This window comes from Haliaeetus albicilla, chromosome 7, assembly GCF_947461875.1.
Source record: "Haliaeetus albicilla chromosome 7, bHalAlb1.1, whole genome shotgun sequence".
NCBI lineage: Eukaryota > Metazoa > Chordata > Aves > Accipitriformes > Accipitridae > Haliaeetus > Haliaeetus albicilla.
This window is the reverse complement of record NC_091489.1, coordinates 14,660,976-14,675,849: the sequence shown is the minus strand read 5'-3', so window position 1 is coordinate 14,675,849 and position 14,874 is coordinate 14,660,976. Positions and strand designations below refer to the sequence as shown.

Genomic DNA, 14,874 nt, shown 5'->3' with positions numbered 1-14,874 from the left:
CCACCCAAATACATAGGGATAGTGTACAACCTCAGATGTGACTTCTCTCTGTACAGCAAATTTTACAAACAGCACCTGTAATAAATACAATGAAAGCAGCATTTTAAATGAGAATGTTGAAGAACAGCATCTCTGCTCTAATTTCAGTTCTGATGCATGAATAGATAACAGAAAACTCCCTGCAGACAGACCACGGAGCTCATGATTAGTTTCAGTGTTTCATTGTCAACAATATCAAATTACCAAAATTACCAAATCTCAATTTCTTAGAAGAACTGGATGCACTTCAGTTGCAGGACTCTTCTCCTCTGTGTTTGTTTGGAGCTATGCCTTAGCTCTGGTTGGCCTTTCTTGTTGGTTTAATAAAAAATGCTGGCATTTGATGTTCACTTTGCAATTGCTGAAGGAACTGGTGCCAGCAACTAATGCTTTCCCTATCAGAGCGGATATGGCCAGCAGTGTTTGTTGTTTCAATAGCCTCAGACCAAGAGGGATCAAGGCCAATGACACAGAGTCAATTCCCCATCTTCCTCTCAAGGGACATATTGCAGTGTCTGGCTGAAGGGACATTACAGATGGTGACCACTTTGACTCTTTAGAAACAGGAGGCGTACAGGTGGGATTAATTTCACATAACTTTGGACATCACTGGGCATCCATCTTCATCCAGTAAGTATCTGTACCAGAATGAGTCACTTTAGCCATCTTTTATATTATAGAAAGAGAAACTTGCACTTTTAAAGCCTAATGCACCTGGTCTGTTGTAATCAGGTACCTCAGAGAGAGACCATGTGTGCATTCACAGTGCCTCTTTCTCTCTGTGTCCCCACAGACTAAGGCGGCAGTCCATGTGAATGTTTGATGCTGTTGTCCCTGCCGCACGCCATTTGAGGTGTTCTAGGTGATGACCCTCACGGACACTCACCTCCTACTCCAGAAAGGTATAGCTATACAGTAGGTCCTGTGTCATATCTGCTAGCTCCATCTGACCTTATGGCCTCTCAAATGGCACCAGATGCCTAAGGGGTGGAAAACTGAATAAAGACCCAGGTGTCTACATTTAATCAGATGAACCCCGTCCACATGAGCTGCCTGAACAACTATGGCCTTTAGCCACAAGCTGTAAATCCACATGTAACGGACTTGGTATATGGAGCACTTCCTGAGTCTGTGGTTTATGCAAAAAATACAGAAGTGAAGAAAGTTTTCTTCAATAAGAAGAAAACTTTGAAAGGGAAGGTCAGAGAGAGCAGATAAGATCCATCTCTGTGCCTTGGCAGAAAGGAGGATAATGAGGAGGCATAACAGCTCCTTTACCCCTTTCCACTGCTGTCCAGCCTTATTCAGGGGCACAAGGAGGCACAGAACACATGTAGAGGCACCTCAACAATATGGGTTGGCGACTTTATGGTGCAAGCACACTTGCAGCAGGATCCACATCAGCACATTCTCTAAGAGCTGCAGAAACAGCAAAGTTGGTTTGTACAAGTCCCTCATAACTGTAATGTGTGAGTATCTCAGAACATTTAACAGGTTTATCTTTACAACATTTCCAAGAAATGGGATAACTCAATGCTTTCCTGTCTCTTTCATTACAGTCATGTATTGCTGTAAAATTGACAGAGATATCAGTACAAGCTCTGAAAACAGGAATGCTCTGAGTGTTCAAGAAACTGCCTGAACACTTGAACTGTTCAAGAGAGGACCCTGAGAGCAGATTGATGCTTTAGAGAAAAATAAACAAAACAAAAAACAAAACACTACATTACATAGTACTCCATGTTCTGGAATACCTCATACTACAATAAAAAAAGATAGATTATCTTTGCATTTTGCATTCACTGTAACATTTTAAATTTTGAAAAAATCCTTCTTGTTTAGAACTCAACATGAGCAGCTAGAAAGATTCATAATGAATCAGGCAAGGTAAAAAAAAACAACACATATTGGGATAAGTAACTGTTTTCCAGACTGATGGATATATAAATTACAGCAGAAGAGGGATCGACCTACATTTGTGATCTTTCTCAATTTTAGCAAGCATTAAAAATTAAAGCTGTGATCATATTGATTGGAACAGCAGGTTTAAAATTATTCAGAGTCAGTTTCAGTATGATAATTGGGACTAAAGCTAAATAAATACTTTATTATATTAATCTAAACCTAGAGCCTGTGGTACTAGAAGACACTCACAAACTAGCCACCAAATGTGAGGGAGCAATGAATGATTTTTCATCTAGTATTTCTGTTTGTACACTGATTTGCCCTGCCTCTGTCACTCACTACAGACTGCCAGACAACTCCCTCATCAGGTAGCTGGTAGGTGCAGTCCATTTTTACATGGTTTTTGGCCAAATTTGGAAGCAGCACCAAACACAGGCTACAGAGAGCCTGAAATACAGGCACGATTTTACTTCAGATCTGAGAAGTGCAGGGTCAATGGGATGACACAGGAACATCACACACTGGCAGATCAAAAAAGGATTCGTCTTTGCTGTTGCTTGTAGGAATTTACTGAGGTAAATTAGCTACCGAAAGGCTTCTTGGTGTTTCCCTGAATGAACAAAAACCTGCCAAGAAAAGACCAGAACTCAAATTCAGTAGTAAAGAACAAAAGAAATCTTTCAATTAATTTACTGTAATATCCATGACTACAAGATTTCCTGTAATAATAATCAACTATTAGACAGTATTTAATAATTAAAAAAAAAAACCCTACTATAAAAATGATCAAGAAAATAAAATAAGTGAGATTTGAAGAGAATTAAAAACATAACTGGTGCTATGTCTTCTTCCTTTTACTGGAAGATACAGACATTGTAAGATAAGGCAAAGGTATTTTAGTTTGGCTCCCTATAAAAACAGCCACACGGTCAGACATAAAAGGGGTCAAGTTAAAGACAGCACAATTTGAATTAAGCCCCTTCTTTTTTTCTCAAATTTTGATGTCCCATGATTTGGACACTCCAGAAATGAGGAGATTGGTATGGGGTTTGTATTCTTTACAAAGTCATTCTTTTCTTTATGTATCATTATGTTCTTCAGCGAGATACAGAAGCCTGTCATTATTTTGCAATAAGAGACAAAGCCTTTTGGAAAAGGAAACATTATCTGAAAGAAATAAAATGTAACTTCAGAATTAATACACTTGTAGCTACATATGTCTATAGGCAGTACGATTTTGAATACTTATTAACAAAATCAAATGACATTAAAATTTTCCTTATCACATGCAGTAAGTTTTGAGTTTTGTGACTGAAGATTTTTAACATTTTATCCAAGTATTAACAAAATATAATTTCAGCTCCAACCTACAGCGATTATCTATTGTTCTAGGCACTTGTACCACTGAATGCAGCATTTGCATCTCAAATCCAGAATATAATAGGATGATGCAATGCAAATATTTCTGTCTTACATGCCAAACAGCACGACTCTGTCACACAGCAAGTTAAACGAGAATTGCAGAGGAGTCTTCTGGGTCTTAGGTTACATTACTTACTATAGAAGCAGGCAGCCATATCATAAACGGATCATGATCCTTTTTAAATTTTGTTAGGGCCTTCGGTTTGAGAATTTTTGCCTTTACCAATCCTGGTGATAGGTTGTTCCAGAAACTCACCATTTTGGTAGTTAGACATCTTCCAATCTCCAGCATCAATTTATTCATTGCCAGATTACACTGCCCCATGCTCCCTTTTCTGCCCTAACCCAGTTGAAACCAATGAGATTAGCCAAATGAATAAAGCAAATTGGAAATTCATGCATTACGATATTTTTCAAAGAATTTGTTCTTAAACCCCATGATTAGATATATAAATATTTCCCAAATGCTGAGCATCTGTTCAAATTATTTTTAACGGCCTATTGGTGATTGGATTTGTGCCAAAACACAAGAATAAAGACCTAATATTTAATGTTGTAAGGGTGATAACTTTGTAAATAGAATCTTGCAAAAATGAAAAGGAAAAAAGGCAAAGATTTTATCAATTTAATTCCAACAGTACTACGTCTGTTAACAAAAGATAATCACAGCAAGCACTTTGATACACGTTTCTTATTACCACATAAGACGCGCTTTACAGAATTATGGCTGGAAGGGACCATTAAATCACTTGTATAACACCATAGACAGATAAACCACCTGCATATCCAAGATCATAAATTCACCTAATTACTGCTGCATTAAGCCTCATCAGCTGCATATGGCTAAAACACATCTTCAAGGGAGACGCCCATCCTTCATCACAAGTGTCAGGAAATGGGGAATCCAGCACTGGCCTTAAACAATTGCTCCAGTAGTTAAACTAATAAAGTATGTTAATTTTATTTTGAAGTGTGTCACCTCAATTCACTGTTTAAAAATAAAAGGACATTATTTCCATAGTTCAACTTGTATTTCCAGGTGATTCTTGGTTTTGATTCCTCCTCAAGTAAAATACCCCAACTGTAGTACATTTTCTGTCTGTATATTTCAACTTCACAAACTCACTACTCCACTGTTTACATATCTGAGGTCGCTTAGACACTTTTCACCATAGGTTTGCATGGGACATTCGTGTAAAAAAAACCTTTAATCTAATGCAAAGTGCAGTTTTACTTTCAAGTCACTAGTAATCATTCAAGATCTTTATGCTCTGACATGTATTCAGTCTCCCTAGAGGTATTGTATTTGGTTGCAGTAAAATGCATTTTGTTTGAACCAATTCAGTTAACGGATCACTGTATTGGACAGTCTGACATAGCCGTTATCTACCATTTCACCAGTCTTAACTCCATCCGCTCCACAAAACTAATAAATCGTTTGCAAAAAGTGCAACTATCATCTGGGTTTTTTGACCAGATTCTGCTACCAGATTCTTAGTCGGGCTGACTTAAACTATCTTTAAGACCATACGTTGCTGTTCACAGTAAAGTGTTATATTGTGCAAGTAAGTCTGGCAGAGTCTGACCCTCAACAGGGAAAAAAACAACTTGCTTTTATTTTTTCAGAGGCGTTCCATTTCTAGCAAACTCACCTGTATCTCTCCAATAAACAGATACAGACAGAGTTTAGGAAAAAAAAAATACACCTAACTCTTTACTTTGCTTCTCTGAAGCCCAGTATAACAGGCTGATGCAAAATTATGCTATTAACCTTGCACAAACATTACCACTGTGGGTCTTGGTGTGTATGACTATATTTTCTTGGAAGCTACAGTTCTATCACTTTCTATCACTTACTTCAAAAATTACATAAATGTTTTCACAACTGACAATAAATATTTAAACCAAGGAAAATTATTCCCTCCCCCACCTTCAAAGATACTTTTATCTTTCTATTCCAGACAAAAACAATAACCCTTCCATTCAGGGACAAAAATACAAAAACCCCCAAAATCTTATCTTTTGAAATGCAACATGCCAGATTTATGGTTAATATATATCACCCTCCAATGAAAAATGCAGGTTAATATGTACACAGCTCTTCTTAGGATAGCTCATGAAGGTGGTTACTGACTGAAATACTGTCACTGAGTCAACTTTAACAGTTTGATTAGGAAGGATATTGTGCTTCTGAATTACTTCCTATATAAGCCACTTCTCACACTGTAAAGGAAACCAGAGGAGAAAAATACTCTTACTACCAGCTAAGAGCTGAACAAACAACCACTCACCTCCAGAAGTGTGACAGTGGAAGTCTTTTTAGTATACTTCAGACAGTAATTCTAATATATTACAACAGGGAGGTGGTTTGCCATTCTTTAATCAATTATGATTTCATGTTTTCCCAGGAAACATTTATATTCATCATCCAGTTTGTTTCTCATTTACGGACAGTTTTCAAAATTTACAGCTTGCAGTCAGTGGGCTGTGAATTACGGTTTTGTTTTATTCTACGGTATTCTTTTATAGTTTAGATATCATGGACGATTCAATTAAACCACATGGTCCTTTACACAAAAAGAAAAGATTAGGGCATACATATTTCCACATTCTAATTTTCTCTGTTCATCTGCTTAAAGAAGAAAGAAAATCTGTAGCATTTACCTGTAGAAGGCCGGAGGAGCAGCTTCCCTCATCCCAAAGCTGCCCTGTTCATTCTCAAGGTAATAGGGTACCTGTTGGCTATGATGATGGATGAAGGGTGAAAGCTGAGGCGCTGTTTGCAAGAACACCACTGGGCTTGGTGGGACATTGTTCAGTGAGTGAAATCCTGCCAGGCTGCTGGACCCAAAAGATTCAGAAGTAGGGGCATAACTGAGAGTAGTAGAGCTGTACACTGGAGCTGTAGTACCAAAATCATAAGTGGCCCCTTCGGGGTAGTTAAAAACTCCTGTCTTGTTGCTCTCCACGTACATGTCGCTGAGCGATCTTTCCAGGGGAATCTTCAGCTGAGGTCTGCTCAGTGTCTCCAGTTCGGTGCCTTGAATCTGGTGCAGCAGTGTAACTCCAGAGGTTTTGGTGTGAAGAGTCATGGTCAGTGCTAATGGCAGTGAGCAAGGAACATATCTGCTTTTACTGTCAACAGCGAGATCGGCAGCTGGCAGTCCACCTAAAAAAAATACCACAACCTATTCTGAGGCTCAGCAGAAATCATTATAAAGCAGCACTACACAGGTATCCCTCTAATCTTGGCGAGGAGGAGGATACAAACAAATGCAGAGTGAGCACTGAAAACGCACATTCTCTCTCTCTCTCCCTCCCTCCCTCTCCCTCTCTCTAACTTTTAGGAACTCCTCATCTGCACTAATATGCATTACAAGGTGCTGGCTGTGAGCCAGGAGCTCTTGCCTTGTGCCGACGTTGGTTCAAACATCACTTCAGAAACAATTAGTTTTGGAGTTATACCAAACAATTGTCTCACTAAATGTTACTTCATTCTTACTAGTCGTTTAATTTTTCACTTCGGGGCAGCCAGCGCTCCACGGCAACTAACAGGAAAGAACACTTAAATCCAACCAGGAAGAGTAGTCCAGTGGTCAGGCAGATTACTGCCTTTTATTTCCTCAGCAGGCTCCAATCTATCTGTGCTTATCTCTCCTCTTGTTTGATTCATTTTCATGTTTGCTAGAAATATGTAATGTGTACATTGTAATGACCCTGAGTAGGACTGTGCTGTAACTGAGACAGGGCAAAGCAGAATGTGTGCGTGCAAGCGTGTGCGCCTCTGTGTGTGTGCAACAAGCCGCAGTCGATAAAACCAGCTAACAAATTTAACGTGTGTATGATATCTATGTAGAAGAAAAGATTTACAATATAGTTCCGTCAGTAATAGAAACATGAAGTTATTAGGGTGTAATGGTAACATTAGAAAGCAAGGAAAAGCTTTAGATTAGCCTAGAAATTTCAGTCTGCTTCTTTTTAGGCTGTAAAATGATGAAATAAAGCATCATTCAGACTTTGCCCAGGAAGATCCTAAAAGTTAGGAAAAAATTATTTGATTGCATGATACATGAATTGAATACAGGAAATTCTTTTTCCTAGTCCTGCAAACAAAAGCTCAGCAAACTTGAATTTTGAAATCAGACTAGAAAATCAAGTAATCTAAAATAATCAAATAGGATCAGCTTTAAAATAAACTGAAATGCCTCTCAAAGTTATATTTAGAAAAAAAAAAAAAAAGGGAAGAGGGAGAACATAATGAAAAGGTGTGGCATGCATGCTTCATCTTGCAATCTCATTCCATATAATTTTAACTTTGCACAAACCAGTTCTCCTGAACTAGCTAAATGAAAACCTCCAGAAACTGTTTCAAGCTCTCTAGCTTTATTGCTGTGGTCTGTGGTTCAGTCAGTGAAATAGGCTAATGCCAACCTTAAACACATTAATATATGGGCTCCAGTTAGTATGCTTTGAGTACTAGCAAAGTCTATGCTATACTTAAACAACTCCACAGTTATTCGGCATAACCTTCAAAAAACCCAAGAAACCGAAAAACTGAATATGCAGGTCACTAATAGCTTCAAGAAAAGTTTACTAAAACTGGGTTTATTTTAGTAATAATACTATGCTTTCAGAACTTCTACTAAAATAGCCAAAGTCATTTATATATGCAAGATTATTCTGAAGCAATATACATTTTTACCTCCACAGGCACACAGCTAAGACAGCAGCACGCACGTAAATATGTACTTGATAGATTTCCTCACCCACCCAGCCACCCTCCCTACCCTGTTCAAATTTCAGATTGTAGACTTTGATCAAAGAGATAAGCTTGTTTAAACAACACTGGACTAAACATGTTACCAGTTAAAAAAATAATAATCAGACGATCATACCCAGCAGTTCAGAAAGTCTTCAAAGAGTTATTCTGAAAATATGCCAGACAGTGTGAGAGAAAAAAAAGAGCGTGTGCATGTTTGCATATAGTGGGCAAATGTGCATCTGCAGAGAATCACAAAACAGCAAGCAAGCACAGCTCTCAGCAACCAGTCTGCTGGACTACACAGACTGAAATGAATGGCAGTTACGATTTAAGGTCAGTCACTCTTATAGATTTCATTTCAAGCTTCAGCAATACATAGAAAAAGCATTATCTCATATTAAACTGCATAATCTGAGAATGAATGTGAAGCTGCCTGCCATAAGAAGTACCCACTTCTATAGTGTTTTACAAAATAGACTTTAAATTTTTTATTTAAAGCATTATCCAACATGTATGCTATGTTACAATTACTATATTGACATGCAATAATATGCTCCAGCATAATAGTTATGCAGAAGACAGAAGATATAAGCGTGCACACGGACAGTTGACTTCTGAGTATGTCCTGTGCAACCTCAGTGCTCCTTGCATGCAGTTTTTTAAAACACATTTAATTATTTTGGGAGGGTTGTGTGTTTTCAGAGAGACAAATATTTAAAATTTCCGCCATATGCAAACAGCATTAAAACACACTGCCAGTGTGGAAAGTTACAGTCCTGTCCCCTAAAAGTGCTCAGCAATAGAAAGCTGCAGTATCCGTGCAGCACACAGCCTGGGACATATCTCAGAAGAAAAAAAAATGTGAGTGCCACCAACAAGATCTTAGAGGCTGGCTTGGAATCCCTGTGGTAGCATCCTTGGCTTACTTTTTTCTGTGGAAGAAGAGCAAGAGAACAAGAAAGGGCGAGGGTGAGGTGGGGGGGTTAGTCAAGCCAAATCCCATGAAGAAGTTGAATTTTTTATTTGTGTATACTGCAAAAAATCAGATTCTGATTCTGCATACCATATATGGGATTTTTAGATATAAAAAAGCTATGAAATGCAACAGATTATCAGAGGGGGGTATTTTTCTTGTCCTGCATGGTGATGACTATCCTGCTTGCTCCAAATTAACACATGCTGCTAATTCACCCTGCTTTAGAGATGGCATTAGATGCATCTGCTTATGGCCCCGCCCCCCAGAAAAATGAGAGCTAAGTTTCTAAAACCTGAACTCTGTGCTTAAAGGCCAGGACTTACTCCACCACCCAGTCTAATCACTCTGATCTATTAGATGTCACGTTTTACATGTTACGAGCACAATATGGAAATGTGTACAGAATATAACAATAATATTTGGTACTTTTTACTACTGGACATGGAGTTTATGCAAAAATTTGTTTTCACTAAATCCCACTTCATGTATGCTTTTAAAAATATGCAGATCTCATACAGAAGGGCTTGCCTCATTCACTGTGTATTTTTTTTAAAAATCACGAGTAGGTACGACAGAGAATAAAAAAAAACCCATGAATTGGCTGCAGCATCGTCATTTCCAGAGCTAGACAGAATTGTTCAAAAAATAGTCAACGGGAAATCTACCTTTTCAGATTTGGTAATTTCTCCACTAATGTATATTCAACTGCAACCAAGCTGCCCTATGTATTTCTTTCACCTAAATGAAGGCCCAACATTGTTTTGGAGTTACCAAGCACACTCTACAGGAGAAAGTCGCCTATCCCAGTCTTCCTCAGACACCCATAATAAATAGAGGGAAACTGGTTCTACAAAATCTGAAGATTTGCTAAATTTATGTCAGGTATAGATTGGGTTTTTGCTATATTTCTGAAGTTTGAGAATATACAAATAAAATTAATGCTGGCTTTGATCCATCCAGATATATGCATACACGGTACATATGCATGTGTTAAAATAGGGAAGAAACAAGAAGGAAAGAGAGAATAGCAGTTAAGGAATACTGAAGAAACAGGAGGGGACAGGCCACTGTGGCTAAGGAGCACTACAGACATGCTGGCAAGGAAGATCAAAGCAGAAATTGCATCTTCATACACAGTGATTTTTAGTGAGACTGATTCAAGAAACGAGTTTTTGAAAGGGTGAGGATTCAGACATGAGCTGGAAATGAGAAATGAATTGATTAAATGAATAGAAGTGACTGATGAAATCCTGTGTTCCCCTTTTTAAAATGTCAAACTTTCTATTTTCCTTTTCTAGATATGTCAGAGTTCCAGTACCCAACTCAGATTTTCCAGAGTGAGGAATTTACTCTAAATTACACTAATAAAATACCAAATGTAGTAACATTAAAACTAAATCACATATCTGTGGCTCTGTGATTAAATTAGCATCATTTACAGCTGAAGAATATTTAGATATGTTTCTAAAGGCAAGTTCTGCTCATTTCAATTCATTGAACAGTTTGCTTCTAGTTTTTATATTTCTGTCTTTTTTCTCTTCTTTTTCTTTGTTGTTGTTAACAAATGACTAGAGCGATCAGATTAAGCTAACAGAGGCATGCATAGTGCAGTTTGGCTCAACTGGACCATCAGTCCAACACCCTTACCAGCTACAAACAGGAGGTTACTGAATCAAATTCAGGATTCTTACTATAACAGACAACATGAACATATTTTCACTTCAAAACTGGAAAATCACTAAAAACTAAAAACAAAAATATTACTCTAACTTATCTAAATAACCAAAAGAAGGTTTGGGGATTTCCAGTGCCATCAGTAATTTTCTATTAACTAGAAGTCCTGAAAGTCAGTCAGGGAATGGTAACAAAATACGTTCAGTTTATATGGAGGAAAAAAAAAGAAAAGGAGGAAGAAACAGCCTGAACAGATTCTTGATTCTGGACAAGATAAAATAACAGTTTTAGGGAAAAGGAGATCAAAGTAAAAACACTACACAAAGACTATTCAAATTATAGGAATCTTTAAAGATTGCAAAACTCTTAATCCTATCTTGGGCTTTTTCAGCACTAGTTTTAGTAAGTATTCCAACAAAAAATGGTAAACTTAGAACTTAGAACATATACTATAAATTTTCCATAAACCTGCTGACAGTGAGAGACCATAAACTTCGTCACTTTGGTTACACAGCTATAAAGATAGGAGCTTTTTTTAGCTGCTGCAATTAAAGAAGAATCTATTGCACATAACAGGAGGAACATTATGTTTTTCCAAGATTCCACTGTAACATTACAGAGAAATTATGTTGTGTTTAGTCCAGTGAGGAAACTCCTCAAGATAGACAGCTGGAGAACAGCACCATCTACCCCACTGCTTTATAAATCTTCTCTGGAAAAAAAAAAAAAATAAAGCCCTTGATACCACTAGGCAAAGCAAAAGGTATGTTTAAAAATTCCTTAGGCTCTTAGTAGAGATAAGTGCTTCACACAAGTTATTGGGAGTTTTTGACATTTAAAGTTTTATAAGTTGATACAAAGATGTATACCTTTTTTTTCCCCTACCCCCAAATAATTTACCGAAACCAGCCATGGCACTGAAAGGCTGGACCCAAGATTTTTCATTCTAAATTTATGTTTTAGGTTGGGTTTACTGTTGAAATGGGACCTTCTGCTTTCACATGGCAAATGCAAGTAGAGAATTTGAGAACATTTGCTCAAAATAGTTCTTATTCCAAACAGGGAACTGTGGAATACAATTGTTCTACACATATGTTTATTAAGTTACAACATTTAAATATAACTTCAGTTTTACCTATACTTTGTGTGAAAAGATCTGTTACATACTTTGAAATTAGCTGTGTAATCAAGAGAAAAATTATGCTGGGATGTCAGCATAGCCTTTTGGTAAAGTATTCTGATGCTTTAAATTTTAAGACTTTGTTTACAGCTATTTATGATACTATCAAATTTTAGCTATTCGGGTGGAAATTTTACAAGTCAGTGATGAGCTCAGAGAGAATAATTTGGAAGTATCTGAACCAATTGGTAAGAAATTTTTTTGCTTTTCCCTCCTTAAAGATTTCTAGAAACCCTTTTTTGAAATGAGAAACCCTTTCTGCTGTAGCAGATGAGGATTTTGGAGCAGGAACTTTGAATCTGGCAGGGAGCTGAAGCTGTGTCACAAAACTGCCTTTTACTATTCCTCTGAAAGTCCATCCACCTTTGGCCAATTTTTCAGTCCTTGAAAAATTGCAAGTTTTTAAGAGTTAAGATTTCTAAAAGTTCTCTCCTGACTGAGCCTGCTCTCTTCTCTCTCAGATCCTAGTCCTGATTAGGCTGGGCACAAAACTTCCCAAAAGAGTGAATGATGTGCTACCCTCCAGACTGGTATAGATACAGAAAGTTTTCCCCTTTCATTACTCTTCTAGGGCAGAGTAAGAGTCTGGGCTTAAATGCAGATTATTGTGTCAGTTATAATACTGAATTTCAGTCCCAGATGTACAGACTGAATTTCCGGACACCAAAATGGGGCACCACCTGCCTTTTCAAATCAGCATTAGAAAACAATATGTAGAAACATACCCTTTCCTAAAGGAGTAGAAGGCATGCTGTAATATAACTGTCTTGTGCATTTCTTCAGTTTTTTGTACCTAAGAAAGATGGGAGAGGATAAGACTAAATAATTGTGCCCAACTCAGAATAAATGACTTACTACATACATAAAACGGGCCAAAATACCTGAGCACTCTGGACAAACTCAAAAGATATTAGCAAATACTGATGTTTCAAAGAGTTAGCAGATGTTTTCGCGGAGGCGGCAAAACAGAATAAAAAAAGACATTTCTCTACTTTCCTACACAAAAGGTTAACCACTTCTGAACGAAGATATTCACTGGTAGAAAAGCAACAGTACTGTGATTTCACATTAAGCAACATTCCCTGCTTAATCACAAACACAACATCTTAACAGACTATTTCTCATGGATCTAGTTTCATCTAAAAACAAGAATGAGCTCCAACATGCAAAACTGGAGCTCAGTATCCCATGTTCATATTCATTTGTTCTGTTTATATCAAAGACAAATTGAATGGAGTGACTGATCCCCATGAGTTAGTGTTCTGGAAACAGCCTAGCAAGAAAACTTTGAAAGTCTTCAGAAGGAAGACAGCTTTGTATCTATTGAGATTGGCTTAAGGGTGAGACATCTTCAAAATGAACAAATATTACCATGTCTGGGCTCCCAAAAATGGTCAGAAATGAGACACATGCTTAATCCCATTTGTGTGGTGATATTAACAAAACTGACAAGTTTTGTTTATGAGATTCAAGGCGTGAAAGCATGAAGAAGCCTCTTAGATACCATTATAAATTTGTAACTGTGAAGCCTGTATTCCACACTTGTAAATTCTTTATTTAGTTTAACCTTGAAGTCCCCCTGGGGTGATTTCAGGCTAAGTGGCACACACTCCAGTACTCCACCCCTACAGATGAAGTACCATTAGTATAACATACAGTATAACACAGCTCTTCAGATCACTTAAAAGATGGTTTGTACCTCTGTTGAACTATACAGACCAATTTGAATGTTAGTAATACAGGAATCTATGTGGAAAAAACATCTTCCAGATACCAGGATTAATTAAAAAATATCGTGGTTTTGACATGGAAGAGTGGTAGAGCATGTGGAACACATACAAACATTTTTCTTCCCCCTGCCTTTGCCCCCACCCCTTCCCCCAGCATCTTCCATTGTTTCAGCACGTTTGCTTAGTGGATGTCAGCTCCATTTGCTAATCAGTCGTATTTCATAATTAATTGGCCTCACTCACAGTATTATTTCTCAAGACTCATTTTCCTGCCAAATTCTTGACTGTGTACTGAGCAACAAGAGCCTCTCAGACTTCAGGTTTAAATGTGTGCATGCAGGTGCTGTTGTGCAAGTGCACCCATGGGCATGCAAAATATTCATGATGATGTTCTCCTCAGGTAAACTCTCTCAGCTCTCTCCTCTCAAATACCGCACTATAAGACTACTTTTTTCATATCTCTTGCTCTAGTTTCAAGTTACACTGCAACTGATACCTAAAACAGATCCAGCTCCATTTTTTCACAAGACACATTTACTAACAGAAGGAGAACTAAAGAGAACCACAAGTGCTTGGCCATTTTATAATCTCCACACTTAAAGAAGAGGCCTCAAATTAGACCTATTAATGTGTGGCCTTCCTGTTACCCTTACACCTTTTGGGTCTCCCAGTACAAGAAACAATCTGGTCGGGATATATGACAGCCTCAGGTAGCAGAGCCTGCTCAAATTGTAGGAAAAAAGACTCGGGGAGACCTTATTGCTATCTAAAACCATCTGATCAGAGAATACAGAAAATACAGAGCCAGACTTTTCTTGGAGGTGCACAGCAACAGTCCAAGAGGCAATAGGACACAAGTTGGACTATGGGAAATTCAGATTAGATATTAAGTATAATTTTTTACTGTGAGAGTGGTCAAATACTGGAACAGGCTGTCCAGAGATGCTGGGAACTCCCTGTCCTTTGAGGATGAGACTGAACTTTGAGTCCAATACTCAATTGGACAAGTCCCTGAGCAACCTGATCTAAAAATATCTTCTTTGAGGAGGAGTTTGGACTAGGTGACATCTTAATATCCCTTCTAATTTATTTTATGATTCTATGCATCTAATACACAGATCTGCAACAAAATACTCAGAAGATATTAATTGCTTCAATGATGGCCTATTTTCCCATTCACCACAGA

At 37.7% G+C, this 14,874-nt stretch overlaps 1 protein-coding gene and 1 long non-coding RNA gene across 2 annotated transcripts in view; one reads left to right on the top strand and one right to left on the bottom strand.

The window, feature by feature from the left end:
- The window catches only part of ESR1 (estrogen receptor 1), a 155,107-nt gene that overhangs the window by 114,163 nt on the left and 26,070 nt on the right, over positions 1-14,874 (bottom strand). The window contains 1 exon segment of the mRNA XM_009917072.2: positions 6,031-6,535. Coding sequence (XP_009915374.2) covers positions 6,031-6,458 — 428 coding nt within the window. The 5' untranslated portion in view covers positions 6,459-6,535.
- On the top strand, positions 8,255-10,502 carry LOC138685842 (uncharacterized). The gene is made up of 2 exons (XR_011325224.1): positions 8,255-8,461; positions 10,403-10,502. It is a non-coding gene; the product is annotated as an uncharacterized lncRNA (long non-coding RNA).